Raw genomic sequence first — 25,290 nt, forward strand, 5'->3', positions numbered from 1 at the left:
CTCCTTAAAAAAATCGTGGAGGGGCAGGATCATTTGGTCTCAGATGGCCAACCACATCCTCTAAATAAGAAAGAGTCACAAGCTCAAACTAGTCAAAAACAACAGAGCAGGGGATGGAGACAGAGGGGGCAGAGATGAGAGCTTTTTCAATAAAAAAGAAAAAGAAAGACACATAAAACATTAGGTCGTTTATGAGAGGCCTCCAAACAGCCAATTTGTGGAGCATGGCATTAATCTTTTCACGAAACGCTCCAGGAGCAACAAACGCACGCGCAGCTCTCCCGTCCAGTCTGTGGCAGTCACGTAGCAACTGAGAAAAAATGTTCGCAGTAGAAGAAGAAAAGCCGGAAGCGCTGCGGATGTTTTGGAAAACAGTCGGCTCTGGGGTAGGGAAACTGAGCTGTGTAGGAATGTGACGTTTGCTCACATTTGACTTACTTTATGTCCCTGAAACAACGAAAGCGACCTCTTCAGACAGTAAGGACGACATGTAGCGTGTACGGCTGCAGTTTGCTGCTGCTTCTTCTTCGTGTACGAGATTTAACGAGCTAACGGTAACATTTAACTTTAGACTGCTGTGAGTTACGAGTTTAACACTCGGCTTAACGCGGCAATATTTTATAGTATTAGGACGCGTTTAAGAGAGTAAAATGCGTCTTTTAGTTTAGTTTCGTTTTATGTCAGGGTGACGTGTTGCTTTAAATCAAGCTTGATTTTTGTGTTTATATTAACCGGAAACGTTATTTCCTCTTTAACATCGCCTTCCCAGGAAAATGCCTAAAAAGGCCAAAAAGAGAAAGCACAAGAAGTCGTCTTCGTCCTCAAGTGAAGAAGACGAGAGGGTAAGGTTACAGCGTTTGTGTACTGTAGTTGACTTTGCTGCTACATGACATGAATACTGTCCAGTCACAACAATGATTTATTGAACACACGCGTGGGAGATGTATACAGTGTCATCCTCTGCATAGATCTCAACTAGGTAGCACACAGCATACTGTTTTTATATATCAGGGTTCAGCCCCTTCATAAGCATATATCCTAACATGCATCAGTTGCACTTAGATACACTTCCTTTATTGACAAGCTTCTGTAAGACTTAAAGAGCTGTCTCAGCTGTCTTACACTTCAGGTGTTTCCCGCTGTGCTGTTCTCTTCATACTCATCTGTGGCACATCCTGAGTACATACTGTACTAACCTTTGCTGAGCAGGCACGTATGCAAGTTACAAGCAGAACGTTTCTTCTAAGGCCCTAAGCTTTGCACGTTCAATAGCTTCTAGGTTAATATGTCACTAATAAAAGCCCTGTTGTATAAAAATATATTTTCCACAATACGTGTGTGTTAGTGAGAGGGATGTAAGAGTGACGCTGGATGAGTTTACATGCCTGGGTTAACCATCCAAATCGAGGGATAACGCACAAGAGAGGTGAAGAGAGAGTGCAGAGAGAGTAAGTTTGAGTAAGAAATAAGATAAATAAAAGTAGTCCAAACTCATTTTGATTTAAAAGCCAAGGAAGCCATAAAAGTGGGTTTTCAAAGGGTTTTGAAAGTGTCCAATGTTGGGGAGGTCCTGATGTGAGGGGCAGTTTGTTCCACAGTTCAGGAGCAGTCACAGCAAAGGCTCGATCTCCTCTGTGCTTTAATCTGGACCTTGGGACAGCTAGGAGCATTTGATCTAACCCTGATGACAGACTGACGCCAGAGTAAAGACTATTACAAAAGTCAAGGCGAGATGAAATGAAGGCATTAAGGAGGGGAGAAAAAATAACTTCACCCAGACTGAGCTCCTGATGGGAGAGCAGTTTGAGAACATGTGTGTGGAGCATGTATTCAACTCGAGAAAGAGAGAGTGCCCTTTCACCTCTTTTTAAGAAAAAGTCAACAATCCTGAAGTCGACGCAGGTGACCTTGAGGAAGTAAGATGATGAGGCAGAGCCGTCTTGTAATCTGGGAGAATTTGTTGTTCCAACTTTGGCCCTGAAGCTTCCAGCTGGTGAGGGGAGGCAGCATGAAGATAGTGGGTGTTTGGGTTTGGTTTAGGGCGACGAAAACTGCATCCCAATTCCCAGTGGCACTAGGACAAGACAGGAGGCGTGGCTGGAGGTGCCAGAGTTAAAGGTTCCTAAGATTTTCATCGGAAGGGATAAGAATTGGAACTTCAACATTATGCACTACATACTGTACATTAATGCCACTGTTTTGCACATGTCTCAACTCTGTATATATTTTATTTATTGTTGACTCTATTTAATTTGTAAAATATGTGTATACACACACACACACACACACACACACGTAGAAAAACATTTAGTATACACATCCAGAAAAAAATTTTTTTGCATATACTATTATATATTGTACATATATTTATTAGTTTCAGATTTAGCCATTCGTATATTTTGCCTGTTTATGTTATTGTATTTTGCACAACTCTGTTGCTTGTGAAGCTCGCACACAAGAATTTCACTCGCATGTGCTGTACCAATGTACCTGCACATGTGATGTGACAATAAAAGTGATTTGATTTGATTTGATTTGAATTGGGAAGAGTATATCAGAGAAACGGCTCAGGTTGAGCAGTTTGGAGACAAAATTGGTTTCGACATGTGCAGCATAACTAAGCACTATCATGACAAAAACGTTCAGAATAGGAGTGACAGGGCACTGGAATATTACAAAGTTTTCCTAAAAACAAGAAGTCCCTCATGTAAAAAATATCAAGAAAAAATAAAAATTTCTTTTATTGCTTTTATTTCAGCTGTAGTCTGCCTTAATTGTTGCATTTCACAAAATGTTTCATGTTTTTTATGTTATCAGATATCCAGAGGACAATATGCAAGCAACAGTTACAAAACCGCCAAGAGGAAAGAAGTTTTAAAGAGTCAGAAAAGGTTTGATGGAATTTACATAACCATTTATTTATTTCTGCATTTTTTTAACTGGAAATTAATCGTGTTTTTATATTATTAAAAAAAAAAGTTCTTACAGCATCGTTTCTTTTTATTCTTCAAAATCTAGCTGTAAAAAGGACAAGGAAAAATCCGTTTCTTCTTCTGTTAAAGATGACTCCCAAAGCACCCGGCAGATCAAAAAACCTGTCTACAGACTGGCAAAAACACAAGCAACAGAGCAGAAACCCATTAATAAGGACAGACAATATGCAAAATCCAAACCAGACTTTGTGGCATTCCATGGGGATCATTGCTCCAGTAAAGCAAAGAATTATGTTTCAGGGAAAGATAAAACTGTCACTGGAAGCGACATTGTGGAAAGAGGATACTCAAAACTCAGTGCAGGTGCAGTCCCTCAGAGAACAGAAACGAAGTCTAAAGGTGGGTTCGATGAAAAGTCTTCCCAGAGGAGCCAGTCCAAATTAAACAAGCCTCGAGTGGGTCCCAGTTTAGTTTCTGCTGAAGTGAAAGAACCAAGGCAGGATGTGCAGAAGAGGAACTGCAGAACTGAGGACCCACCGAGGACTGGAAATCACAGCAGGTATATCAAGACCAGCAAACCTACCTCCTCCACCTCTGCTATAGAGATGTGTCAAAAGCATGAAAAAAAGGAGTTAAAGCCCCAAAGAAGTTTCTATAAAGATGATGCAAACACGTCTTCTGCCTCCATCTTAAAGAAGTCTTCCACTTCAGCCAAACACAGTGCCTCGGAAAGCAGCTCAAAGGTAAATTTCACATCAGTGTCCCGTGGTAAAGTTCAGTCATCATCAATTCCAAAGCAAATCCTGGCACATTATCGAGAACCATTAGAATGTTTTATTAGGCTCAGATATAAATACACCATCATCTGCATATAGGGCCACTTCGTGGTCTTCTCCACTTATATGAATACCTTTAATACTTTCTCTCTGTCTTAACCATTGTGCAAGTGGCTCTATATATAAGAAGAGGAGCAGACATTACAAATGCTTATCACTACACTGTTGATCTTCCCTGAGATTACTATATGCCTCCCTTCTTAATAGGCCTCAGAAATGTACTCAAATTGTACTTTTTGTGATGTTAATATCACAACTACCCTCATCAGTCCATTTTTAGAAGACGAGTAGTATGCCCTTTTGTAACCCATTCTTTTCAGCTTCTCACGTTCTGATGCTGCACGTTTTATTTTCGATAATATCTTACTTCTTTAACCAGACTTGAGCCCCTTTTACATTAAATGAGACCATCTTGATGTCCTGCATGATCGTATGGTGAAAATGTGCTAAATGCTTTTCTTTAAACTTGTGCATGGACAGTTTCTCTCCCTCAGAAAAAATAATGAACTCAAACATTGAATAAAAACAGAGATTAGGAAAAATACAATAAAAACAAAAATAGTCCTTCCAAGAAGAAACGAGCCTTCTACACCCTAACAAGTTTGTGTCTAACATCCTGACTCAGGATCTAATTTTTGAACATAGTTATATATTTTTAAAAAACTCCACAGTTATTACAAATAGAGAGAGAGAAAAGAGAAGTAAGAAGCCGAGTTAACGACTCTACTAAGTAATGTGACCATAACCATGATGTAATATCAGATTTGTAAAACAATCTGAACTCTTCAGTCGTCAGTATCTCTCCTGAACATCCGAAGCTTCTCTGCAGCGGATGCGTTGGCTTTCTTGCGTATGATCAGGCGTCACTCCGGCTTGGTGACCGTGCGCCAAGCGGACGGCAACTGAATCTCTTCCTGCTGTCGGGTTGCTGTGGGGTTTTCGCGCGGTGATATTCGTTGCGTCTTTTGAAGACCTCATTAGGGTAGTCGTGGTCCGCAAAAATCGTACCCTTCATAGAGCACCTCCTTCTTCTGCCATGCGCTCCAAAGAACATCTTCTTTCGTATGGGAGTCCCCAAACTTCACAATGGATCGGGGCTTTTCGCGGTCAAAGCGCAATGTGCTGTCTGGTCACTGGGAAAGCCCAGCGTGTTTTTCAATTAATTGTCCAAACATGTAATTATGTCGGCCCTTTCTTAATCTTCACATATTCCATATATCCAAAGGTTGTCTCTGCGCGCTGCTTCTAGGCTAGCTTGACGTCCCGTCTCTTATTTAATGACGATGCCGCCGGTAGCGCCGTCTCAGTCTCTTCATTCGTCCCTCTGCCTCTTCCACTCTAGCATCAACTCCTCTTAACTTACGTTTAATATCCGCCTGTTGTTGGTTGTTGTCTTTTCTGAAGTCGCGTAGCTCTTTCAGGATATTCAGGAGGGTGGGCTCAGCTGTATCCATGCCCTCCGTGGCTAACCTTGGGTCAGGAGAGTAGCTCCAATCCACGTGGCTTTTCTGTTTCCTCATCTGTCGGAGTTGTGACTCTCTTACTTCTTGTGACTACCCCCGTTTCCATATTTAAAAGCAGTCTCCACTATTATAAGAAGATTAGCCTCGTTTAAACCATACAGGGACAAAACAAAACAAAGCCTGTCGTTAAGAACCGGAAGTTCTTAACGATTAATTCTAGCTATGCAACGAACCCAAAGTTGCTCAGATCTTAAACCAAGGTTAAAATTTGATGGCAGGCCTTCTGGGTATGGGCAGCTCCCGCAGACACCTGATACCAACACTGACCAGGTAACATCACTCATTTAATGTTGATCCATGCTCAGTCATCTGGACCTAGCGTCTTCAGTGGGAGTCATCCAAGTGACTTCTTCAGTCTCAGCCGACTGCAGGTTTTCCCAACCTTATCAACAGTACATTTCCACAATAAACCAGCCCACCGAATGAACAATCGTTCAGTGGGCTGGTTTCAGTTCATATTGTCCACATGAACAGAATCAGCCTTTTGGGATCACTCATTTAAAACAGTAAGAAAGAACTGAAGGATAGATGTTTGTTTTTAAATGGATGGCTTTTCCACAGATACAGGTGGTTGAAGAGCTTCATCTTGCCCGCTCTGAGAAGAGATTGGAGGTGAATGTCCTGAAGAGCTACGGGGAACTCACCGCTATGGACATAGATTGTCCCGAAGAAGGACCTGCAGGTACGTAAGCGTCGTCTCTTTCCTAAAGACGTCCCAATTTTGTACACTCATCATGTGTTAAATTTTAAATCACACTTTGAGGAGTTTTTGGTTATTGTTTCAAAATTTCAATTAAGTATGTCAACTTTCAACTCACTAATTCAAACATCTGTAAGTGACAAAACTGAAATAAAAGCCCAAACTTTCAACTTGTGGCAGAAGCAATTTAACACATCTAACCCACTCGTAACTTGATCCATGGTTTGACTTTTTTTAATTAATCCTTGTGTGACACATAAAGATTACGATATAAGCATCTGATTTATATATTTTAACATCTGACTTATGGATTTAGTTATTAATCTAACAAAATGGATAACTGATAAGACAACTGAGATGCTCAGCTCAAGTTAGTCTTAAGTAGTTTCTGAAATCGAGTTTCCACAAAACAATTATGTGGAAAGTAATATTATTTTTTGTGTTATTTATTGTTTTGATCATTTAAAAATAACCAAGAAATTACTTGATTCAATCCAATGTTTTTTTTCTTCACAGGCAGAAACTCGTCTCAGCAGGACCTAATCCTTGTTCTCGACACAAACATTCTCCTCAGTCACCTGGATTATGTGAAAAAGATCCGCTGTCATGGCCTCGGAGGTGTTTCACGCTATAATTTGCTATTAAAGCAGTAACTAATACTAACGGTGTTTTGTAGAATGATTTATAATATTTCATGTTGTTAAGATTTTTTCAGTCATGAGTTAAATGCTTACGTTATCTTCAAGCAGTGTATTTAGCCTTTTATCTTGAAAATTGTCTCCATAGAACAGCGTATTGCATTTTTGCTTTCCCTAACATAACATAATTTAGTTTTTAGACTCTATGATCACGCATCTGCTCCAAAAGAATGATTTCATTCCAGGATCAATACAGTTGCAAGAGAAAATTTTAATTTAAAAAAACGTTATGATCGCTTCCACATTGTCAGATTGTATTTTTATGGATAAACTAATCAGTACTGTCTGCTTGCTCTGTGTTTACTTCATGTTCTGTTAGGCCTGGGCTTCCCCATTATCGTCATCCCCTGGGTGGTGCTTCAGGAGATGGACTCCCTAAAAATGGGAAGAGGCCTGTCAGGCTCCGTGGCCCACCTGGCGACTCCAGCCATCTCTTACATTTACAAGTGTTTGAAGAGCCGGGAACCTCGGCTGTGGGGCCAATCTATGCAGCAGGCCGCAGAGAGCAGCAGTGAGTGGAAACTTTGTCTCTATTACACATCCATTAGCCCATGTGAGAGCTGCCTGATAGGCTGTTGGGTGAATTGTTGACTTGATAAATAAATAAATGTCACCGTCACCCTCAACAACAGCGAGCACATGAAAACCTTCTATCCATTACAAAGGAACGTAACCGTTCCAATGTTACCAGCATGACAAGCAGATCCCACCTGAGATGTTTTCCACGTGCCACAGTGGAGGAGGTGCCCTAACTTCTTCTTGTTGCATGATGAAACTCCACTTGGAACCTTGTTAACATCCAACCATGCAAAATATGATTTTTTTGCCATTTTTCAAGTGGTCTGAAACTTTTGGTCGGGACTGTGTTTTGTCATTGCTTGACTCCTCTGCACAGACACTAGGTGGCACTAATGCTGAACTCTTTCTCAAGAAATTAGTCACCATAATATACATTGTAAATATCTCAAGGGCACATTGTATCCGTGCATTCATTGCTGTGTCGATATTTTGTTACATTTTAAACAAGATCTGACAAAGGAGATGAGGAAGAAATGTTTTGGGTTTATTTTGGAGCCTCTACGCCTTCAGTATCTCTTTTAAAACAGGCATGAATTCTCCATCTTGTGTTTTCATTGTTGAGTCCTCCTGGTGTTTAACAGCGTCATGTCTTGTCCTTCTGTCCCTCTCTCTCTTCCTGTCTGTCTCCCCTTGTATGCAGATGGTCTGACTGCTGAGAATAACGATGACAGAGTGCTGCAGTGCTGCCTGCAGTACCAGAGGCTGTACCCAGAGTGTGCTCTCACCTTATGCACGTGAGTTATCCCTCCTCCCCCCCTACAGTAAACTGCTGCTGCTGCAGAGTGTGTCCTCTGCTGATAATGCACATGCATGTGACTGTGAGTGGGTCCAGCCAGATAGTTCCAGTTGGGATGAGAGAAAGAAAGCGAGGGCCAGACAGCTATTGGCAAAGAATAGATGTGCTGAGCACGGGAATGTGAGTTTAGTTTAGCAACTTATTGGCTCCGATTTTATGACGCAGCTATTTTGTTTTGTTTTCATCATTTTGACCTATTTCACGGCGCTGTTTCCTGCTGTAGTCATCGATTGTTTTGCTAAATCAAATTAGCGGGCAGACAGCGCTTCAGTGTCGCACAGTGAATTGATAATGAGTGTGGATGTCTGTGAAAATAAATAGTCTTAATGCCTTATCACTGCCCCCTGATTAAAAACATGCTTCTATTCTGTCATCTTCAGCAATGATAAGAATCTGTGCAGTAAAGCCCTCCTGAGTGGGGTGAAGGCACTCTGCAAGACTGACTTGGAGGCAGAGGTTGGGAGATCCAGACATGGCCTTCAGATCACTGGAGGCATTCAGGCTTCTGTGCCACCGAGCAATAACCCTCAGGTCTTATCACCAACGCTGAGCACGAGGTGCCCACCGGTTCAGCCACATGGTCAAAAGAAAGCGGGCTTTTATGTGGGAGTCCTACACAAAGGTGAGCTGGAGGTTAATGTGTTGCTTCATCATCATGCAGTAGTTAATGGCACATACTATCTATGTACTAGGAATCCCCCGCAACACATGCACTTCCTGTTTTCCTTCCCTCCCTTCTTATATTAACTGTACACAAGAAGTACACAGAGTTAGTATTACAGATGTTCATTTCTAGTCATTTACTCGTATGTGCTCTGTATCTACTGCCTAAAATCACTCAAACATATAAAATACTTGTATGTAACTGATCACAGAAAGCAAGCAGCTCAGTGAAGGAGACGAGGAGAGGACACTAAGGGACCTCAGCGGATGCATTTCTGCATTAGAAGACTGTCTGAGGGAGGTGCTGTCTGACGTTTTGCAAGTGGAGATGAAGGCTGCTTATGATGACCTCTGGCTTGAGGTAAAATAAATAAATATGGGGAATTTCACATCACTGACACTAAAAACACAGGTTCATTAGTTAAATGTTAGGTTGTATCAATATGCTGTTATAATATAAGAAGTTACTTTAGATATGGGTACGGTGATTGATGAGCTCCTCATAAGTGACACGTTCATTCTGTAAATAAAACTGTAATGTAAGTAATTGGTTCATGATATCATTCTTTGCATTAACAGATCGTTTATTTAAAGCCACCGTGGACACTTCAGGATGTCTTACAGTGTATAAAAAAGCACTGGATTGCTGTTTTTGGCCACCTCACCCATCGGAGGAAGGAGCAAACTGTTTTAAAGCTCATCAAATTTTTCAACTCCGGTAAGCACAAATATAGGTGAAAATATACTCTTATATACTCAGTGGTTACGAATAGTGAGTCTGTTATTAGCCTTATTTTGGAGTCTTGTGTGGTGATTTGAAGATTTAACAGGCAGCATTGTTGTGAAGGACATCACGTCTGTTTCTTGGATCTCGCAGGCTTGATAGAATCAGACATTCTAGATGAAAACATGATGACGACAGTTTCCTAGGAGCTTGTGTCCATATTCCCCTGAGAGTAAACAGCAGAATTTAATGTGTATAAAGGCAAATACTATATAATTATTGTAGCTCTGTAGTCATTTCAATGTTATAAACTGAAGCTTCTGATAGTCAGTTTGCCATATAAGCAATGTTTGAAACTGACGAGCTGATTATTAGCTCATCAGTTATGCAAAAAGTTACATTGTTAGGCGATGAAATGTCCAATTTCCGATACTCTGCATTATTTGTATAGAAAACGGTGCTTTCCCTGCACCTTGGCAGAGAGCGGTGGTGAAATACTGAGTCATCCCTCGAATGTAAGCCGTCCACCGTGGGGGTGTGATGTTGTCCGCCCTGCACTGTGCTAGAACCCTAAAGAACTGCGTGCAGAATCAGGTCATTTGCTAAAGTAGGAGACGGAAATGTGGGTCAGAAAGATGCTGAGTCGCCCACTGCAGCACTTCTGGGTCTTACTGCTGGATCCCCTTTGTGTATTCTCACAGTGCTGAATGTGTGTGTGTGTCTGTGTGTGTGTGTGTGTGTCTCTGTTTCTCATGCTCTGTGTCCACCTGTGTTTAGCTGCCCAATAATTTTTAATCCAGGCAAGAATGTTAATAGATTAAACAGTGTGGTTTTGTCCTTGCTGTGTGTTTTTGTGCGTGTTTGTGTATCCTTGGTTCACATGCTTGATTTCTTGGTACCACGCAGCCTGGCTCTGTGCCAGGAAGCTGAGAGAAGGGCGAGCAGAAGGAGGAAGTGAAGGCTGGATGGACTGTATCTGAGGCTAAGAACAAATCTGGGAGTGGAAAAGTACTGCATGTGATTTTGTGGTATCCCCTAAGAAGGCTGTGTGTGTGTGTGTGTGTGTGTGTGTGTGTGTGTGTGTGTGTGTGTGTGTGTGTGTGTGTGTGTGTGTGTGTGTGTGAGCGTGTATTCATATCTTTGTGGGGACCAAAAATTGGAAGTTTAGTATACTTGGGGGGACCAACAGCTGTTATGGAGACCAAAATCCTGGTCCCCAAAATGTGGTTTTAGTGTCAGGGTTACAATTGGGTTGTGGTCAGGTTTAGGGAAAGCATTATGGTGATTAGATGTTTGTTTTTTAAAAACAGCTGTGTTTGTGAGGACAGACTGTCTTCATACACATCTGTAAGGTAACAATATTCTCACTGTTAGGGCTACAGCTGGAAATGGAAGGATAAGCGTCCTGATAGATGTGTAGCTGTTGCTGTAAAGAATTTACTTTGTTTGTTTCCTTTGCTGTCCATACACAAATGCCAAGTTAGGTAAAGGATTTTTAAAAGAACAAGATAAATAAAGATAAAAAATAATGGAAGATAAATAAATGAGTACAAAATAAGTCAGGGAAGACAAGTGTGGAGATGTTGATGTAGATGGATGTACACGGAGCTTAATGTGCAAAGTGTCTGATATGCAAATTGCAGTTGAGGTAGGTCAGCTGTTCAGGAGTCTGACAGCAGGGGGGAAGAAGGAGCTGTTGAGTCGGGACGTTCTGGGTTTCACACTCCTAAACCTTCGTCTGGAGGGCAGAAGTGTGAACAGTCCGTGTTGGGGGTGTGTGGGGTCTTTGAGGATGGAGGCGACGCTCTGCTCTGCAGAGAGGGCAGCGGAGTCTCTGACTCTGACCTTCATATTTATAGAAAATAATGTGTTTATTGTGTAAAATGTTGACGTGCTGTAAACCTTCTTCTATGTGTGGATGTATGTTTTCTTGCACAGTATGTGCACATGCAAGCTCCCTGTCAGTCTGCGCGTCTATAGGTTTCCACCTGACTATAACAGGAACACAGCAGCTCTGCAGCAGAGCTCACTTTCATAATAGTTCAGTTTTTGTTACGTGACGTAAAACAGAGTTCATTTAGCTTCATTCATTTAGCACATTTTAGTTAGGTGAGATTAACCTTTATGTGCAGTCAGCTGATGGGCAGACTGCATGCATGCGTGCGTGTTTTCTCAGGTGAAACGGTGGAGCGTGAAGCCATCTCAGAGGTCGTTCAAGATGCCAAAGAGCTTGTGAACGCTTTTTCGAGAAGTTCAAAGCGCGTTCCACGAGCAGTCGCTGTACTGGACGACATTTTGAACAAGCTACGACCTCAGGTCAGCTCGAGCGCATTTGAAGACTTAATGGGTTTTTGTGTATGTTGTATCGTGGTTGTGTCTGTTTGTGTCACATATATTGTAAGGGAAGTATTTTTAAAGTCTGATAACGAGCTAAGCATTACCATTTTCTTATTAAACATAGCAATTTGAGTTTTTTTGTTTGAAACGTATTTTTCGTATTGTTTCTCAGCCAAATCCTCCTACGGGGGGAGAATCTCCCGCCTGCGACGTTGTCATGAATGACGATGACGATAACGGAGACTCTCACCAGGAAGTGTGGGCCGTCTTTGAGAGGATCTGGTCTCACGTGTGTCAACTAAGGTGGGCATGTTTGTTATTGGAGTGTTGGGATTATACTGCAGGTGCCATATTAGGATTACTTACTAGCACATATGCTTGGATTTATTTAAATAACTATGTCACCATCAGTTCAGAAGTTAGCGTATTCTGCAGCAGCACCGTACTATGATGATAGTGTGAGAGCCAAGTGGTTCCAATTGTGGAGGAATTACAAAAAGTGTGATTTTGCCAGGACAAAAACACACTTTGGAGTTTATTTTGAAGTGTGTCTTGTTTTTCTTTCCGTTCTGCCGACCCCCTGAAATCTTTTGCTTTCTGTTTTGTTTTAGCTTGGAGGTGTTCAAAGCTCTGGGCTTTGACCCTCACACCAGGCAGTGCCTTCAGCCAGAGGGAGCTGCTCCACCACCACAGGATGCCTTGGCCTGCTTGCACAAACTGTCCTCCATGGTCTCGCAGCTGCTCCAAGCTTTCAGCAGGTATGTCACGTCAGTTAAAAAAATACCGCTGGAGGCCCCTTCCTGTTGCTTCTTTAGATTTTAGGTGTGTGCGTCACAGTCACCGTTTCACAAATCTTACAGGTACATCTGGATCCGTGTCTTTCGGTAACCTCCACAGAGGAGTGTGATCTTGCTTAACCTGTCACGCTTTCCTCATGTTTTCACAGGTGTGTCTCACCTTTGCCTCAACAAGTAGCTTTTCGAAGAAGTCCTTTAAACGGCCACCCCTCTCCTTCCTGTGCGCATGTGTTTTATGCTGTCATTGCTCTCGGGCTTCATTCGGCACCGTAGCGCAGGCTGTAATCTCCGTGACCTTGTAGCTTTGCCTTATCGCCTTTCCCATGACGCAGCAGCCTGTGCTTCAGTGTAGCGGGAAGTTTCTGGTACGAACTCTAAGAAAAATGTCTAGAATGCACTTCTTGTGCCTGCATTGTCAGCGTGTGGTATGTTCACATGTAAGAAGCGTGTTCTTATCGCACTGGGAACGACCCGAGTCAGTCTTTAGTTTGTTCTCACGTTTACATAACACGAATCATCACAGTCGTCTGCAGCGATGCGGCTGCAGTCACGTGCTTTTAATTTGTTTTCCATTCACTCGGTTCCACTCGGAAAATTCAACAACAGCGCTTTTTCACGGAAGACATTTCACGCTGTGCAGTAGGAAGAGCTTGTGGACATAACAAAGTTAAGAATCGCCGATTTCCATTTGACCGCTTCCGTTTCCCAGAGTTGTGACTCGTAGCTCGGTGTCAACCTCGTTAATCCCACCTCGCTTCTGTGCGTGGGACACAAAAAGTGACAATTATTTGTTATCTATTTCCCGGACAGCATTCAGTGTGACATTTGGGTCTCTTTGAGGGAAGGTAACAATAAACCGCTGCCATCCAAAGGTCGAGGTGTCTCCTGATGTTCAGCCTGGTGTCAGATACAAAAACAGTGTAGAAAAGCTTTTGCTCTGGTAGTGACGCGGTGTTTGTGGTGACATAAAACAATCTGCTGTTTTAAAGTATATGAAACTTCTCACAGTGCGATATCCTGAAAGCCCCTCAAACCATTTAACCCTCCGAGCTCGTCTGTTTTTATTGTTTTTGAATGGTGGGACTTCGTTACCAGATATTACATCACGTCTAATATATGATCTGGTGAAGCTGCAGATAACATTGTACAAAAGCCTCCTGACACGTTGTGCCACAGCGGCGTCCTTTTCGAACACTCCGATAATCCTGCTTTCTCTCGAGTTTGCAGCTGCGGCGTCCGTGCGTACCCATGGGCGTGTGCGAGGCTAATAAGAGCCACTTTAAATAGATAGTAAAGTAAACACACAGTGAATTCATCAGATGGGATACTGTCTGTAAACATCTAAGAAGGACATACCAGAATATGCATAATGGCCGAATAACACGAGTGCTTTCAGTCCAGAGAAAAGCTGGAAACAAAAATGGGAACTTCTGTCACACTGAGTGATATTGCTGTGAATGCATTTCCACATTAGTGTGAAGCATGTCGAGTCAGGTCACGATTAAACAATCTTAAACTTGATGTCTGCCAGCATGACAAATATTATAAATATGAATCACTGCAGGATTTGCATTCCTGTGGATTATTATTAGCAGGAATCTGCGTGTTTGTGTGTAAATCTGCGCCAGTCCGTACGCATGCATGTGTGTATTGGGCTGCACGAACATGGTTGCCTAGGAGACAGCCGGGCTCATTTTCATGTGTTTGAGCAGAGCTATGAGTCATTCCATGCACGCTATCGCGCCGTCTTCCTCTTTTTCATTTTTCTCATTCTGCAGACACTAGATATGGATAATTTAGGACACTGTCATTTCCTATCATTTTCTCCTATTTCCTATCCTTCCACCCTCGTTGCTCTGCTGCCGTTCCTTGCTGTCTTCTTGTTTCTCGCTCTGCATTATCCCCGTGTGCGTCAGAGTAATGCACTTAATGACAGTGCGGGTTTGCATTTTATGCAGATGCACGGTTGTGGATGAATGCGCGGATAATACATGGAACTGCAAACTCATTTTGTCTGGCACAGTTTTAATCTGAGCAAATTCGTGCAATCGCAGAAGAACATTACACACCGGTTAAAACCATCCTCCAAATATTTGGTGGTCGTCTCCCTTTGGCCATAAAATCAGTTCAAACCTGTCAGAGACGAGCGCTGGGCCTTTGGGTTGCGCACACAGTGTTTCTGGGGGGCTTTTTGTGATGGTTCATGAACCCGAGCGTTTGTTTTTCCTTTTGATATTTAGCCTTTATTCAGATATTACTTTGTTGAAATCATGTAACGCGCTGTACAGGTCCAGGGACTCACTGCTGTGTGTGCTTTATAGGCTGCCGTCGTGAAATAGGGGTGTGTGCTGTGGTTTCCTTTCACAGCCATGTGAACGCATGGACGGTTAACTCGTGACACTAAATTGTGACAGCGCTGCTGCCTCTGTGTTAGAGGACAGACTCCAGGGCCCCAACCCTGAGCTGGCTAATCAAAACTGAAACGTATCGATCCCAGTGGGACTTTCTTGTAACAGAGATCAGTTCTAACATTGTGTTTTTCTGTTTTCAGTGTCTTGTTATCAGCTCCCGGCTTAGAAGAAGTCCAGACACTGCTCAGCATCATCAACTCCAACAATGTCAGTGGCATATGACAATTATTGGTACACAATTAGATGCACTGGACTTTGCCATGCTAAGCGCTTCTTAATGTGCTGTTTTCTTTTAGCTCAGATAAACTGCTTTCTGTTTCAGATAGTAACTGAGAATTCCAGGTTAACCGCCAAAAGCCTGCTCGACTGTTTTTCACAGCCGGACTACAGGTAGGGAATATTCATCTACATAACATAACTGTATTTTTATTGTTAAATGTAAATGGCTGCTTTGGAGCTTGGTAAAAGCGTGACGTGGCTGCGCACATACTCAGTGATGCGTGCCATTAGCTATAACTTTCTTCTTACCAGGTATTGTATTCAAGCATGTTCTCGAAATTCTTGCGCTCTTTGTTGCAGCGTGTCCAGGCGAGTAGCTGTTACAATGACTGTGTCATGCCAACATTTCCAAACAGTCGTGCAACTCATTGTTAATATATTTCCTTGGGGAAAAATCTGTTAGCCATACCTTAGCAACCACTAAGCTGCTAGCTTATCGGTGCAGTTAGCGTGTCCTTGTCAGTTGCAGAGCCATAACTACACGCGTCTCACAGGGTGAAGCCTTAACAGGAGATCAGTGTTTAGTAACCCGGCGGCTTCATTTGAATCTTGGAGATGTAGCAGTGCTCCTGTGCAGTCTCATAGAGTAAAAGAAGGGTCACAAGTGAATTGAGTTTTGTGTCACCTCATTAAGCTGCCTTTGGATTCAAGAGCTTATTTTAACCTGAGCTCTATCTCACTGTTATCTGTTGAGATGTAAATTTGAAGTAGGTCGGACTTTCAAGGAGCCTGATGAAGTGCTGAGCAAAGGGCTAAGTTCAGGACTACGCACAGAGCAACCTCTGCCCTCCTTTTATATCGTGTAACGTGACACATGAGCTTTACATTTACGCTTTCTCTGAGATTATCTCATCAATCTTAAATGCCCATCATAAACTGTTATAAAGGGAACATATTATAGGATATAAATGTCATCATTACGTCACAGATTTTGGACCGTTTTTGTCTGCTTGTAACCTTCAACGTGGTTGAGAGTGTTTAAGCTGTGAGGTGTCTTATACACACGTACATTATTTTATCACTATGTCAGATGGATTTATTCAACTTCTGCTTGTATTTTTAAAGTTTTAATAAACAGACTTTAATCTTACGTGAAAACTCAGCCACAGAAACAAGCAGAATCACTACACCCGTCAGTCCATTGTGATGTCAGCTACCATGGAAACAAGCCACAGTTTTACGTATTCAACCGTCAGTTATTTGTTTAACACTGCTGCCTGACTCTCAAAAGGTTTCTCAGATCGTGACATCACTCCAGCCGTCACTGTTATTAGGATTGGTTTTGTTTGTCTTCAGTCTATTGAACATTTATGGATCAGGGGAGGGCCGGTGTCCTGCAGGATCTCACCCTGGGTCAGCACACCTGAATGAGATGATTAGTTCATTAACAGGCCTCTAGAGAACTGCAAGACATGGGGGGGTCATTTAGCCATTTAAATCAGCTGTGTTGGATCAAGGACACGTCTAAAAGCTGCAGGACACCGGCACAGAGTCCTGGAGTTCCCCACCCCTCATATAGATAATAATAATAATAATAATAACAGGGCTCTAGACTAACTTTTTGCCATGGGCGTACCGGTACGCCTAACTTTAAAAAGTTAGGCGTACCGGCACAAAAGTTAGGCGCACACAAATGTTATAATAATTTATATAATATAATGTGTTTTTCTGGATACACTGTGCTTTTTCAGCATTCAAAGATTGATGACACCGTGTCAGAGCACTGGCTATGAATTTCAGACGGATCAGGCCTTAACTTAACAGAAAAGTTAGCAATAGTTCTTTTCCTATTACAGCTACATCCACTTCTGTCGTGCCTAGGCGGCTCACTAGGGCTGCGTATCATCACTGATTTCTATAATCCATTCGATTCCGGTTTTCAAAGTCCCGATTCGATTCAACTTAGCCTCAGACAGTCAGAAATATTATAATTCTGATCATTTATCAGCACTGACTTCATCAGAATTGTGAACATCACAGCAGATGCCTTTGTGTGAAAGTAACTGAGAATAAAACACAGAAAAACATGAAGGAGATTTTCCTCGTCTGGCTTTTTATAGCAGATAACCTTAAAAACATTCTACAATGTTCTGCATATAAAGTTTAAATTTCTTCAGTATTGAACAACAGAAAAAATAGGCTTTCTTGTCCGAGGTCATTTAAGTGAAAAAGAAAAAGAAAAGAAAAAGACAGCAGCCGACAGCGCTGTAAACAACGGTAGACTGGTGGGTAATAAGCGAATGAATAATACAGAAAACAGATTGGAGACGAGAAACTGTTCTTGAAGTACAGAGAGAGATCGAGAGAGAGCTAGCTGTGCATGAAGTGTGATTTTAATAGTCGTGGAAGCAAACCAGCAAAATTCATGATGACATTGATCAAATGTGAAGCGCAGTTTGCTGCTTCTTTTGCTGCTGGCTCGGTGGATTTTGGTTGGAGAGACAAAACCTGCAGCTCAGAATCAGCGCAAAAAGACGTAATCACAGCGCGGACCGGACGCATCAGAATCGCTGAGCTCCGACAGCGTGTCCGTCTGCGGGCCGGCGGGTGAGAAAGCCGAGAAAGACAAAGTTGATTCTGATGCGTCGGGTCTGTGTTTACGTCTTTGTGTGGAGTCCGTGTACCTGCTCTCATCTGCTGTTTGGTTGTTGTTGAAATAGTTTTGTGAGCTTTAATCTGAGAATCTGGCGTTTCTGGCAAAACACAGTAATATTTAAAAGTCAGGATTTAATGAATTGATATCGCTTTATTCAAGCTACTCACCTCCCACTTCCACCTGCACTTTCAACTGGACCACGGCCAATCAGAGAGGTCCCGCCCCTTACTATCTCTGATTGGTTTAGTCCACGATAGGGGCAAAATGTGTGTCTGTTGTTGACCACAGGGAAGGTTGCAGATTTTTTTTATTTTTTTTTTTTTGCTACCTGAACATTTGGTCGCACAGGTGCAACCAAATTTTTTTTTTTTAGTAGCACCACTGAAAAATTTGGTCGCATTTGCGACCAAATTGGTCGCACTCTAGAGCCCTGAATAATAATAATAATAATAACTTTATTTATAAAGCACTTTCAAACAGTGCTGTACAACTATTTGAAACTACAGAGATAAATAAAATAAAAGCGATACACGGCAATACAAGTAAAAAACAGTAAAAATTTAAAAACTAAAAGCCATAGAATTAAGACGTAAGATAGGGTGAACAAATGTGTCTTCAACTTAGTTTTAAAAACCTCCACACAGCATGCCTGCCTAATATCTTGAGGGAGGTTGTTCCATAGAAACGGGCATGAAAAGAAAAAGCACGCTCTCAGATTTTCTGGCTCTAGGAACCTTTAGAAGGCCAGAGTCCTGAGATCGGAGAGCGAGAGAGGGAGAACATTATATATAATATATACATTAGGTGAATGTGCAGTAGTAGCATGTATGCAGCAAGCAGGTGATTTCTGTACATCATCTGGATGGCTTGGGGATAGAAGCTCCTCTTGAGTCTCTCTGTCCTTGCCCGGAAGATGCGGAACCTTCTACCAGATTGCAGAAGTTGGAACAGTTTGTTGCCTGGATGGGACGGGTCCTTCAGTATCTGCGCTGCTCTAGTCCGGCATCTCCTGGTGTAGGTGTCCTGAAGCGGGGGGAGAGCAATCCTGCAGCAGCGTTCTGCTGTACGGATCACTCTCTGGAGAGCTTTTTGGTCCTTCACACAGCTGTTCCCAAACCACGATGTCATGTTCTGTGTGAGGATGCTCTCCACAGCGCCTGTATAGAAGATCCTGAGGATCTCTGGAGAGACCCTGAACTTCCTCAGTTGTCGTAGGTGATACAGGCGCTGCCTAGCCTTTTTGGTCTGGACCTGAATGTGGGCAGCCCATGTCAGGTCTGAGGAGATGTGGACACCAAGATACTTGAAGGATTCGTCTGATTCTGGCTATGTTCCTCAATCTTTGTTATCTCTTTTACACGAGACTCAATTTATGACACTATCATCAATTTTCAAGATGAGATTTTGGGACAAGTGCTGAAATTTTTGAGGCCGAGATGACTCGAGGTTTTTTCGTTTGGTTTTTTTGATGTTTGGTTTTTTTGCCGTCAGAATTGTTGTCTGAAGGCCAACAAGGAGACCCAATGGATTTACTTTACCAAGTGGATCATCACGGCCTTACTGTATTGATCCATTTGATCGACCTTTGTTGTTATTATTTATTTTATTTTATTTTCAGTTGTTACAGACGGGACAGACATGACTGAGGGATAGGAAAGGGAGAAAGAAAGATGAAGGAACAGAAAAACAGAGGGGAAGTGGGACAGTGAGAAAGGAAACTTAAAAAAAAGAAAAAAAACCTCCTGGATCACCTGTTGAGAGAGAAAAATGGCTCGTTTTGTGATCTTGCTTATTGTGTCATCAGAGCTGAGAGCATTATCAGATGACTTTCCTGTATTTCAGTGACTTTCTTGCCTGGAATAATCATGTGAAGTCAGATGTTTTATTTAGTGTTTAAAGGCAGCTTGTGCCGTGTCACTTCCCAGAAGAGCTCTGCAGGCACTTGGCAGTCGCATCGTTCTGGCTTTTGTTGCCACAGATCGTCACTGACAGGCTCTTTGTTTTGATCCTAAATGTTTTATTTGTTACATTCGCCGTGAACCAATCTAGGACTTCACTTAGCGAGCGCAGTGTTAAATATTTGATTTCTTTGTTGAGTGCAGTGGTATTATGTCACGAGTTATATAAGGCCTTGGGAGGCGCTGGTTTCAGCTGATAAGATTTTACTGTGTCAGGTTAAATAAAACGTGTTCTGTGTTGCTTATCGTTCTCGATAACATACTTTTTATAACACTATAAAACACATTTAAAAATAATCAGTGATAGGTCTGTTACTCTGCACTGGCACAGAAGCACCAGGAATAAGGGTACTGCTTTCTGTTATGTGATATAGGAATGCCATTGTGTGTTTAGTAAGAAAGGATATTGTGCAAATCGAGCACAGAGCTTGTGGGCAGTCACATGTGCTTCTGAAAGACATCTAGATTTTGAACAAAGAGGCAAATGTTTGGCAGATTTTGAGCTGCTGGTAGCGTGGGAGGATGCAATTGAGGAAGCATTTGAGTGCTAGTTGACCGATGCAGCTGTCTCAGGGCCTTAACACAAACCAGTGACGCACTCTGGGGCCTGATCAACCCTGGCAGGGCCTCCTTGGATGAGGGTGTCTGGCGATAATGGCCGAAACACCCGATGAATCCAAGGTCCGCTACTGACGATGTGTCCCACATTTTAATATGATAATCTAGATCAGATCTCTAATCCCTAAAGCTAACCAAGGAAGGTAAAAATGGCAGATTATTTTGGGTGAAAGACCGAAACACCCTGTGAAGTTGAGGCACACGACGATGTGTCTCGCTGGTAACGTTTCTGGGCTGCATTTCCTCATAACAGCAATACCTGAAGACCTTCTCCAATTATCAGGGATTGTAACTTCCAGTCCTGTTACTGAATGAATGTGATGTCCTGCGACTCAGCTCAGTTTGCCTTCTGTTGAAATCCACTCAGCTCCAAGAAATATTCAAATCCACACAGCCCTGCTTCTGCTCTTGTTTGAAAACATCTGTTTTGTTTTCATGGAGTCATCGGTCTGATGATGACACCACACCTGGATAATTTTTCACTCGCAGACGTGCCGTCAGGTTGATGCCCGATGGCTTTTAGTGCAGAGCAGCGTGCCTGTTGGTTACCGCAGCTGATAATCGAATGACTCTGTTATCACAGAGTGCTTGTTCACACATTAGCCACGTCCATGTTTAACTTTCATATCGTTTCTGGCATAATACGCTGACTCACTCGACAGATTTAGCGGTGGCTCCTTCTGGCGTCGTCTCATGTCATGAAATTTACACATTAGTTTTATGTAACTCGGTCACACGGAGCATCCAGAGGGAAACGCCGCTCTGCCGTTTCGTAAGCCTGTGGGGAACAGCACATCGTTCAGCACAAGAAAGCCTCGGGCGTTCCATTAGTTAACTTTCTGTTCATTATACTCGAGTGCTGCTGTGTGTCTGATAAGGCAGATCGGTCTCCTTCAGTAATAGAAGCTTTTATTTCGCCCTCTCGTGCCTGATGTTAGTGAAATATGAATCTTTGTTTTCATGTGTTGCATTAATTTGAACGCACCGCCTTCGCTTGCTCTTTATGTTCATCGGACACTTTAAAAAATCTTCTTATTGATCAGTAATTAGAATTCTTTGTCCGCATCACAGTGACAAAGAAAGATTTCTCTGTGCTTGTTGGCAGGACCGGTGAGGGGAAAAGGGAAACATGGATATAAATGCAACCATTTTCGTCTTTATTGTTACTGTTGTGATGCTTTTTGCTCAGATGCAAGATCCTAAATGTTCTTAGCGCCATCAGAGGGGATGGAATACAATCGGAGGCTTTCTGCTCCTGCTAATCACATGATGCTCTGCTTTAGAATATCACATCATCACGTGGTCCTATTTTCAGTTGAGTGCAAATCATTAGTGTCTCCCGGGGACATGCATTAACTACCTGTCAAACACATGTAGGCCGTTATGTAACACAGCAGCCCTTCCCTGTGTACACACTGTCGATGTGACAAACGTGTCGCAGTAGTTTGTCAGTGGAAACACTTTGAGGGAAGCTTGTCTGTCCATGGCGCGCTCTGGAATGCAAAACCAGCCCAGTTGCCACCAATCAGCACATCCTGGGAGCAGCCTGTACCCATTTCCACAGGCTCCAAAAACACACAGCTGCACCCTGGGGTGAGGGACGGGAAGTGGATGGATAGCAGTCAGCAGATTCCTCTCCTTCCTGCAGTTGCACAATCATCTAGTGAAAACAAAGAAAAAAGGCCAACGAGCAACAAGCTCCCTCAGCGTCTCCGCTGCTAAGCAGCTGTTGCCAAGATTTCAGCAGCCAGTTTGCATGTCTGTGCATGCCGAACCCTCGTTATGTGCGTTTGCAACTGCCTGGATGTGCTGTACTGTAGCAGTGTTACCAAAAAAAATTAGCTCAGCTGAGGGAAATGTGCTTAAATAGCTGCCAGTGAAATCCAGAGCTTCTGGAAGCTGCCGTGTACACAGAAGCAGGATTGTCTGTTGTGAGTGGCGAGTGCGATCAGCACATCCAAAGTTCAGTGATCAAACTGTTAGCGTAGAAAAGTCTGGATTCATCCACACGGTGCCATGTTCGGTTTCATTTTCAGGCATCAATTCAAGACGACGTGTTGATTATTTCTAACTTCAACTTTCACAGTTTCAAAATTACAAATAGGAAAAAGAGCCTTAAGCAAACGTTGGGGCACCTCGTGGTGTGTGCACGGCACCACTCTGTTAGGTGACTGTCAGCTTTTAAAGGTTTTGAGTGCCTTTGGGTTATTTAGGGGTTTTTTGGGGGGTGGAGGGCTGCAGTGCAAAGACTGAAACTAACCCACTGAAGGAGCAATGTGAATGGTACTCATGGCCATTGATCAGTGGTCTTTGATCAATGGTTGCTGATCAATGATCATGACAATTTGCATATTAATAATCAAGGAACTGACCTCAGAGCCCATTGTTCATTCAGTGGTGCTGGTGTCAGTCAGTGTGCAAATGTCCTGTTTATAAGGTTGGAAACCTGCAGTCAGCTGAGACTGAAGACGTCACCTGATGATGATGAAACGTTCTGCTGGTGGACGGCGAGGACGTGTCTAAACCTTTAGCTTGTGTTTCTAGAGACAACACCTTGTGAATTATCAGGTTTGGTAGGATCATCCGTAGTGTTGTGATCAGAAGTGTTTAACTGTCGTTGTTTACCTACAAACCATTCTTCATCTCACCACTGAAATGTTCCCTGTGCCACTTGCTGCAACGTCTTTACTCAGGGCCCTTAGAGACTCCTGTTGTTTAGTTCATCAGTCCACAGGCTTGTTTCGATGCTCATTTGCAGACTTTTATGGGGAGGTCACAGGAACAGACTTTTCCCAATGACTCTTCCATGAAGGTCATATTTATGCCGCAGATAAGAACGGTGCAGCGCCATGCCCGACTGTGCTTCCAGGTCTTTTTAAGTGAAACAGGTTTTCCTTTCTTGCTGTCCTGTGAGCAGTTTTCTTGAAAAGTGCTGCGATCTTCCAGATCTCAACTTGACCTCCATTCCCATTGACACGATCAGGCTTAAAACATTTCATTAGCCACAGGCTTTTTGGAGATTAGATCGTTGTCCGCTCTCAACTCCTTGTCGCACACTAAGAGACATTTCTGGAGCGGGGTTCTCAGGGTTTTATGTTTAAGTTGTTTGTTGCTGATTTTTAGTTTGGTTTTTTTGTCTTTTTGAGAGCTGACGCAGTCTCTAAGGGGATGGGTTTAGGGGATAACAGGAGGAGGGAAGCTGCAGAGAGGCATTGAAGACTGCAACTCTGCTTTCTGCTCCCAGCTCTGGATAGTCACATTTCGGGGGTTTTAATAAATTTGGCCAGATTTCTAGAAATGAGAGCTGCTCCATCCAGAGTGGGATGGATGGCATCTCTCCTGAGAGAAAAAGTGTCACACACAAGGTTCCTTTTGTAAAGCTTAGCCCATCTTAAACACTGTGTACTGGTGGAGAGTGCATTCCTGTGACCAAAGTGCCGTACGTTTGACACCTTTCTGTTGAAATGTTCAATTCAATTTTATTTATACAGGCGCTTTATATTGTAAGGTCGACCCTACAATAATACATACAGAAAAAAACCCATCAATCATATCACCCCTATGAGCAGCACTTTGGCGACAGTGGGAAGGAAAAACTCCCTTTTAACAGGAAGAAACCTCCAGCTCAACCAGGCTCAGGGAGGGGCGGGGCCATCTGCTGTGATTGGTTGGTGTGAGAGAAGAAAGACATGCTGTGGAAGAGATACAGAGGTTAATAACAAGTATGATTCAGTGCAGAGAGGTCTGTTGACACATAGTGAGTGAAGAAGAAACACCCAGTGCATCATGGGACTCCCCCAGTAGCCTACACCTGTTGCAGCATAACTAAGGGAGGATTCAGGGTCACCTGATCCTGGTGGATGTTCTGCACATCCTCCAGTTTCACAACACTGAATGCTTATCTTATAACTCAAAATTCACTCATCGATCTGTTTTCCATCCCAGCCTTTCAGTCTCCGTGTACTTTGTGTAAAAGCCGAACGACAGGAAAGTGTAGTTGAAGGGTTAATATCTGCCTCTGGATTATAAAGTGAACAAGTCCGCTTTAGTGGCTCTATTAGTGGATCTAATTAAACCATACAGGCAAAGCTGTGTGAGAGAGGTGGATGCCACTCCCTTCTCTGTACTCATGTCTTTCTCTGTTTTCTCGTATTCCCAGGGAGAAGCTCAGGGTGGGAGGGACCAAGTTAATGGAGCTTCAAGAGGCCTTGGAACACTGTGTTCAAGCTGCAGGTCAATACACGACGTTCCCCACGTAGCACCGTCAGGAACGTTGCTCATCAACCAAACTGATTCCTCGACGTGACAGATTCTTAACTTGAACTCAAAGCTGTCGAGTTAAAGGCGCATCTGCTCGTGCTGTGCCCGTTTCTGCCTTTGTTCTCCATCCATAAAGCTCATGTTACAGAGATAACGCTGTTTTCTGAAGGTTTGTTTAATGCTGTAACAGCTGGTTTGTATAATTCAGCAAGTACAGATTTCATTATTCTCTAATAGCTTTGCACTTGTGTCCTGAATGAGTTTTGGTGAGTTAAGGTGAAATTTAGTTTATAAATATTTAAATCTATTTTAAAAAAGCATATTATTTTGTTTAGAGTGATTAGTTAAATGACAAAACATTTTTACTTGAAATATTTTTTTAATAAAAATAAAACATGTACCATTTGTTATTTAAAGGCCTGCATTTATTTAGGTTTGTTTTTAAATCATTTCTGATTACCTGACAGCTTCTTACAGAGCTTAATCTGTTGACGTTGTTTAACTCACATCGATGTCGCTCTCATTCAGTATGAAGCTGACGCCTGAACATAATTCTTTAATGTAGATCAGGACAAAAACCCT

The 25,290-nt window shown here is 42.6% G+C and overlaps 1 protein-coding gene across 5 annotated transcripts; it reads left to right on the forward strand.

The window, feature by feature from the left end:
• Nucleotides 1-314: 314 nt before the first annotated feature.
• On the forward strand, nt 315-25,118 carry swt1 (SWT1 RNA endoribonuclease homolog). Of its 5 annotated transcripts, none has more exons than XM_026146061.2 (17): nt 315-386; nt 770-842; nt 2,818-2,891; nt 3,019-3,676; nt 5,854-5,974; nt 6,509-6,610; nt 7,010-7,201; nt 7,910-8,003; nt 8,446-8,687; nt 8,941-9,089; nt 9,308-9,446; nt 11,629-11,768; nt 11,962-12,092; nt 12,401-12,547; nt 15,138-15,204; nt 15,320-15,387; nt 24,608-25,118. In XM_026146061.2, exons 2-17 carry the CDS (start codon nt 774-776, stop codon nt 24,705-24,707), a joined length of 2,493 nt encoding a protein of 830 aa, XP_026001846.1. In that variant the 5' UTR covers nt 315-386; nt 770-773; the 3' UTR covers nt 24,708-25,118. The 5 variants fall into 5 exon arrangements, with proteins under 5 accessions (XP_026001846.1, XP_026001844.1, XP_026001843.1 ...); XM_026146059.2 differs by having other exon boundaries at nt 341-477; XM_026146058.2 differs by having other exon boundaries at nt 358-554.
• The last annotated feature ends 172 nt before the right edge of the window (nt 25,119-25,290 follow it).

Source organism: Astatotilapia calliptera, chromosome 17 (assembly GCF_964374335.1).
Source record: "Astatotilapia calliptera chromosome 17, fAstCal68.1, whole genome shotgun sequence".
NCBI classification, from domain to species: Eukaryota; Metazoa; Chordata; class Actinopteri; order Cichliformes; family Cichlidae; genus Astatotilapia; species Astatotilapia calliptera.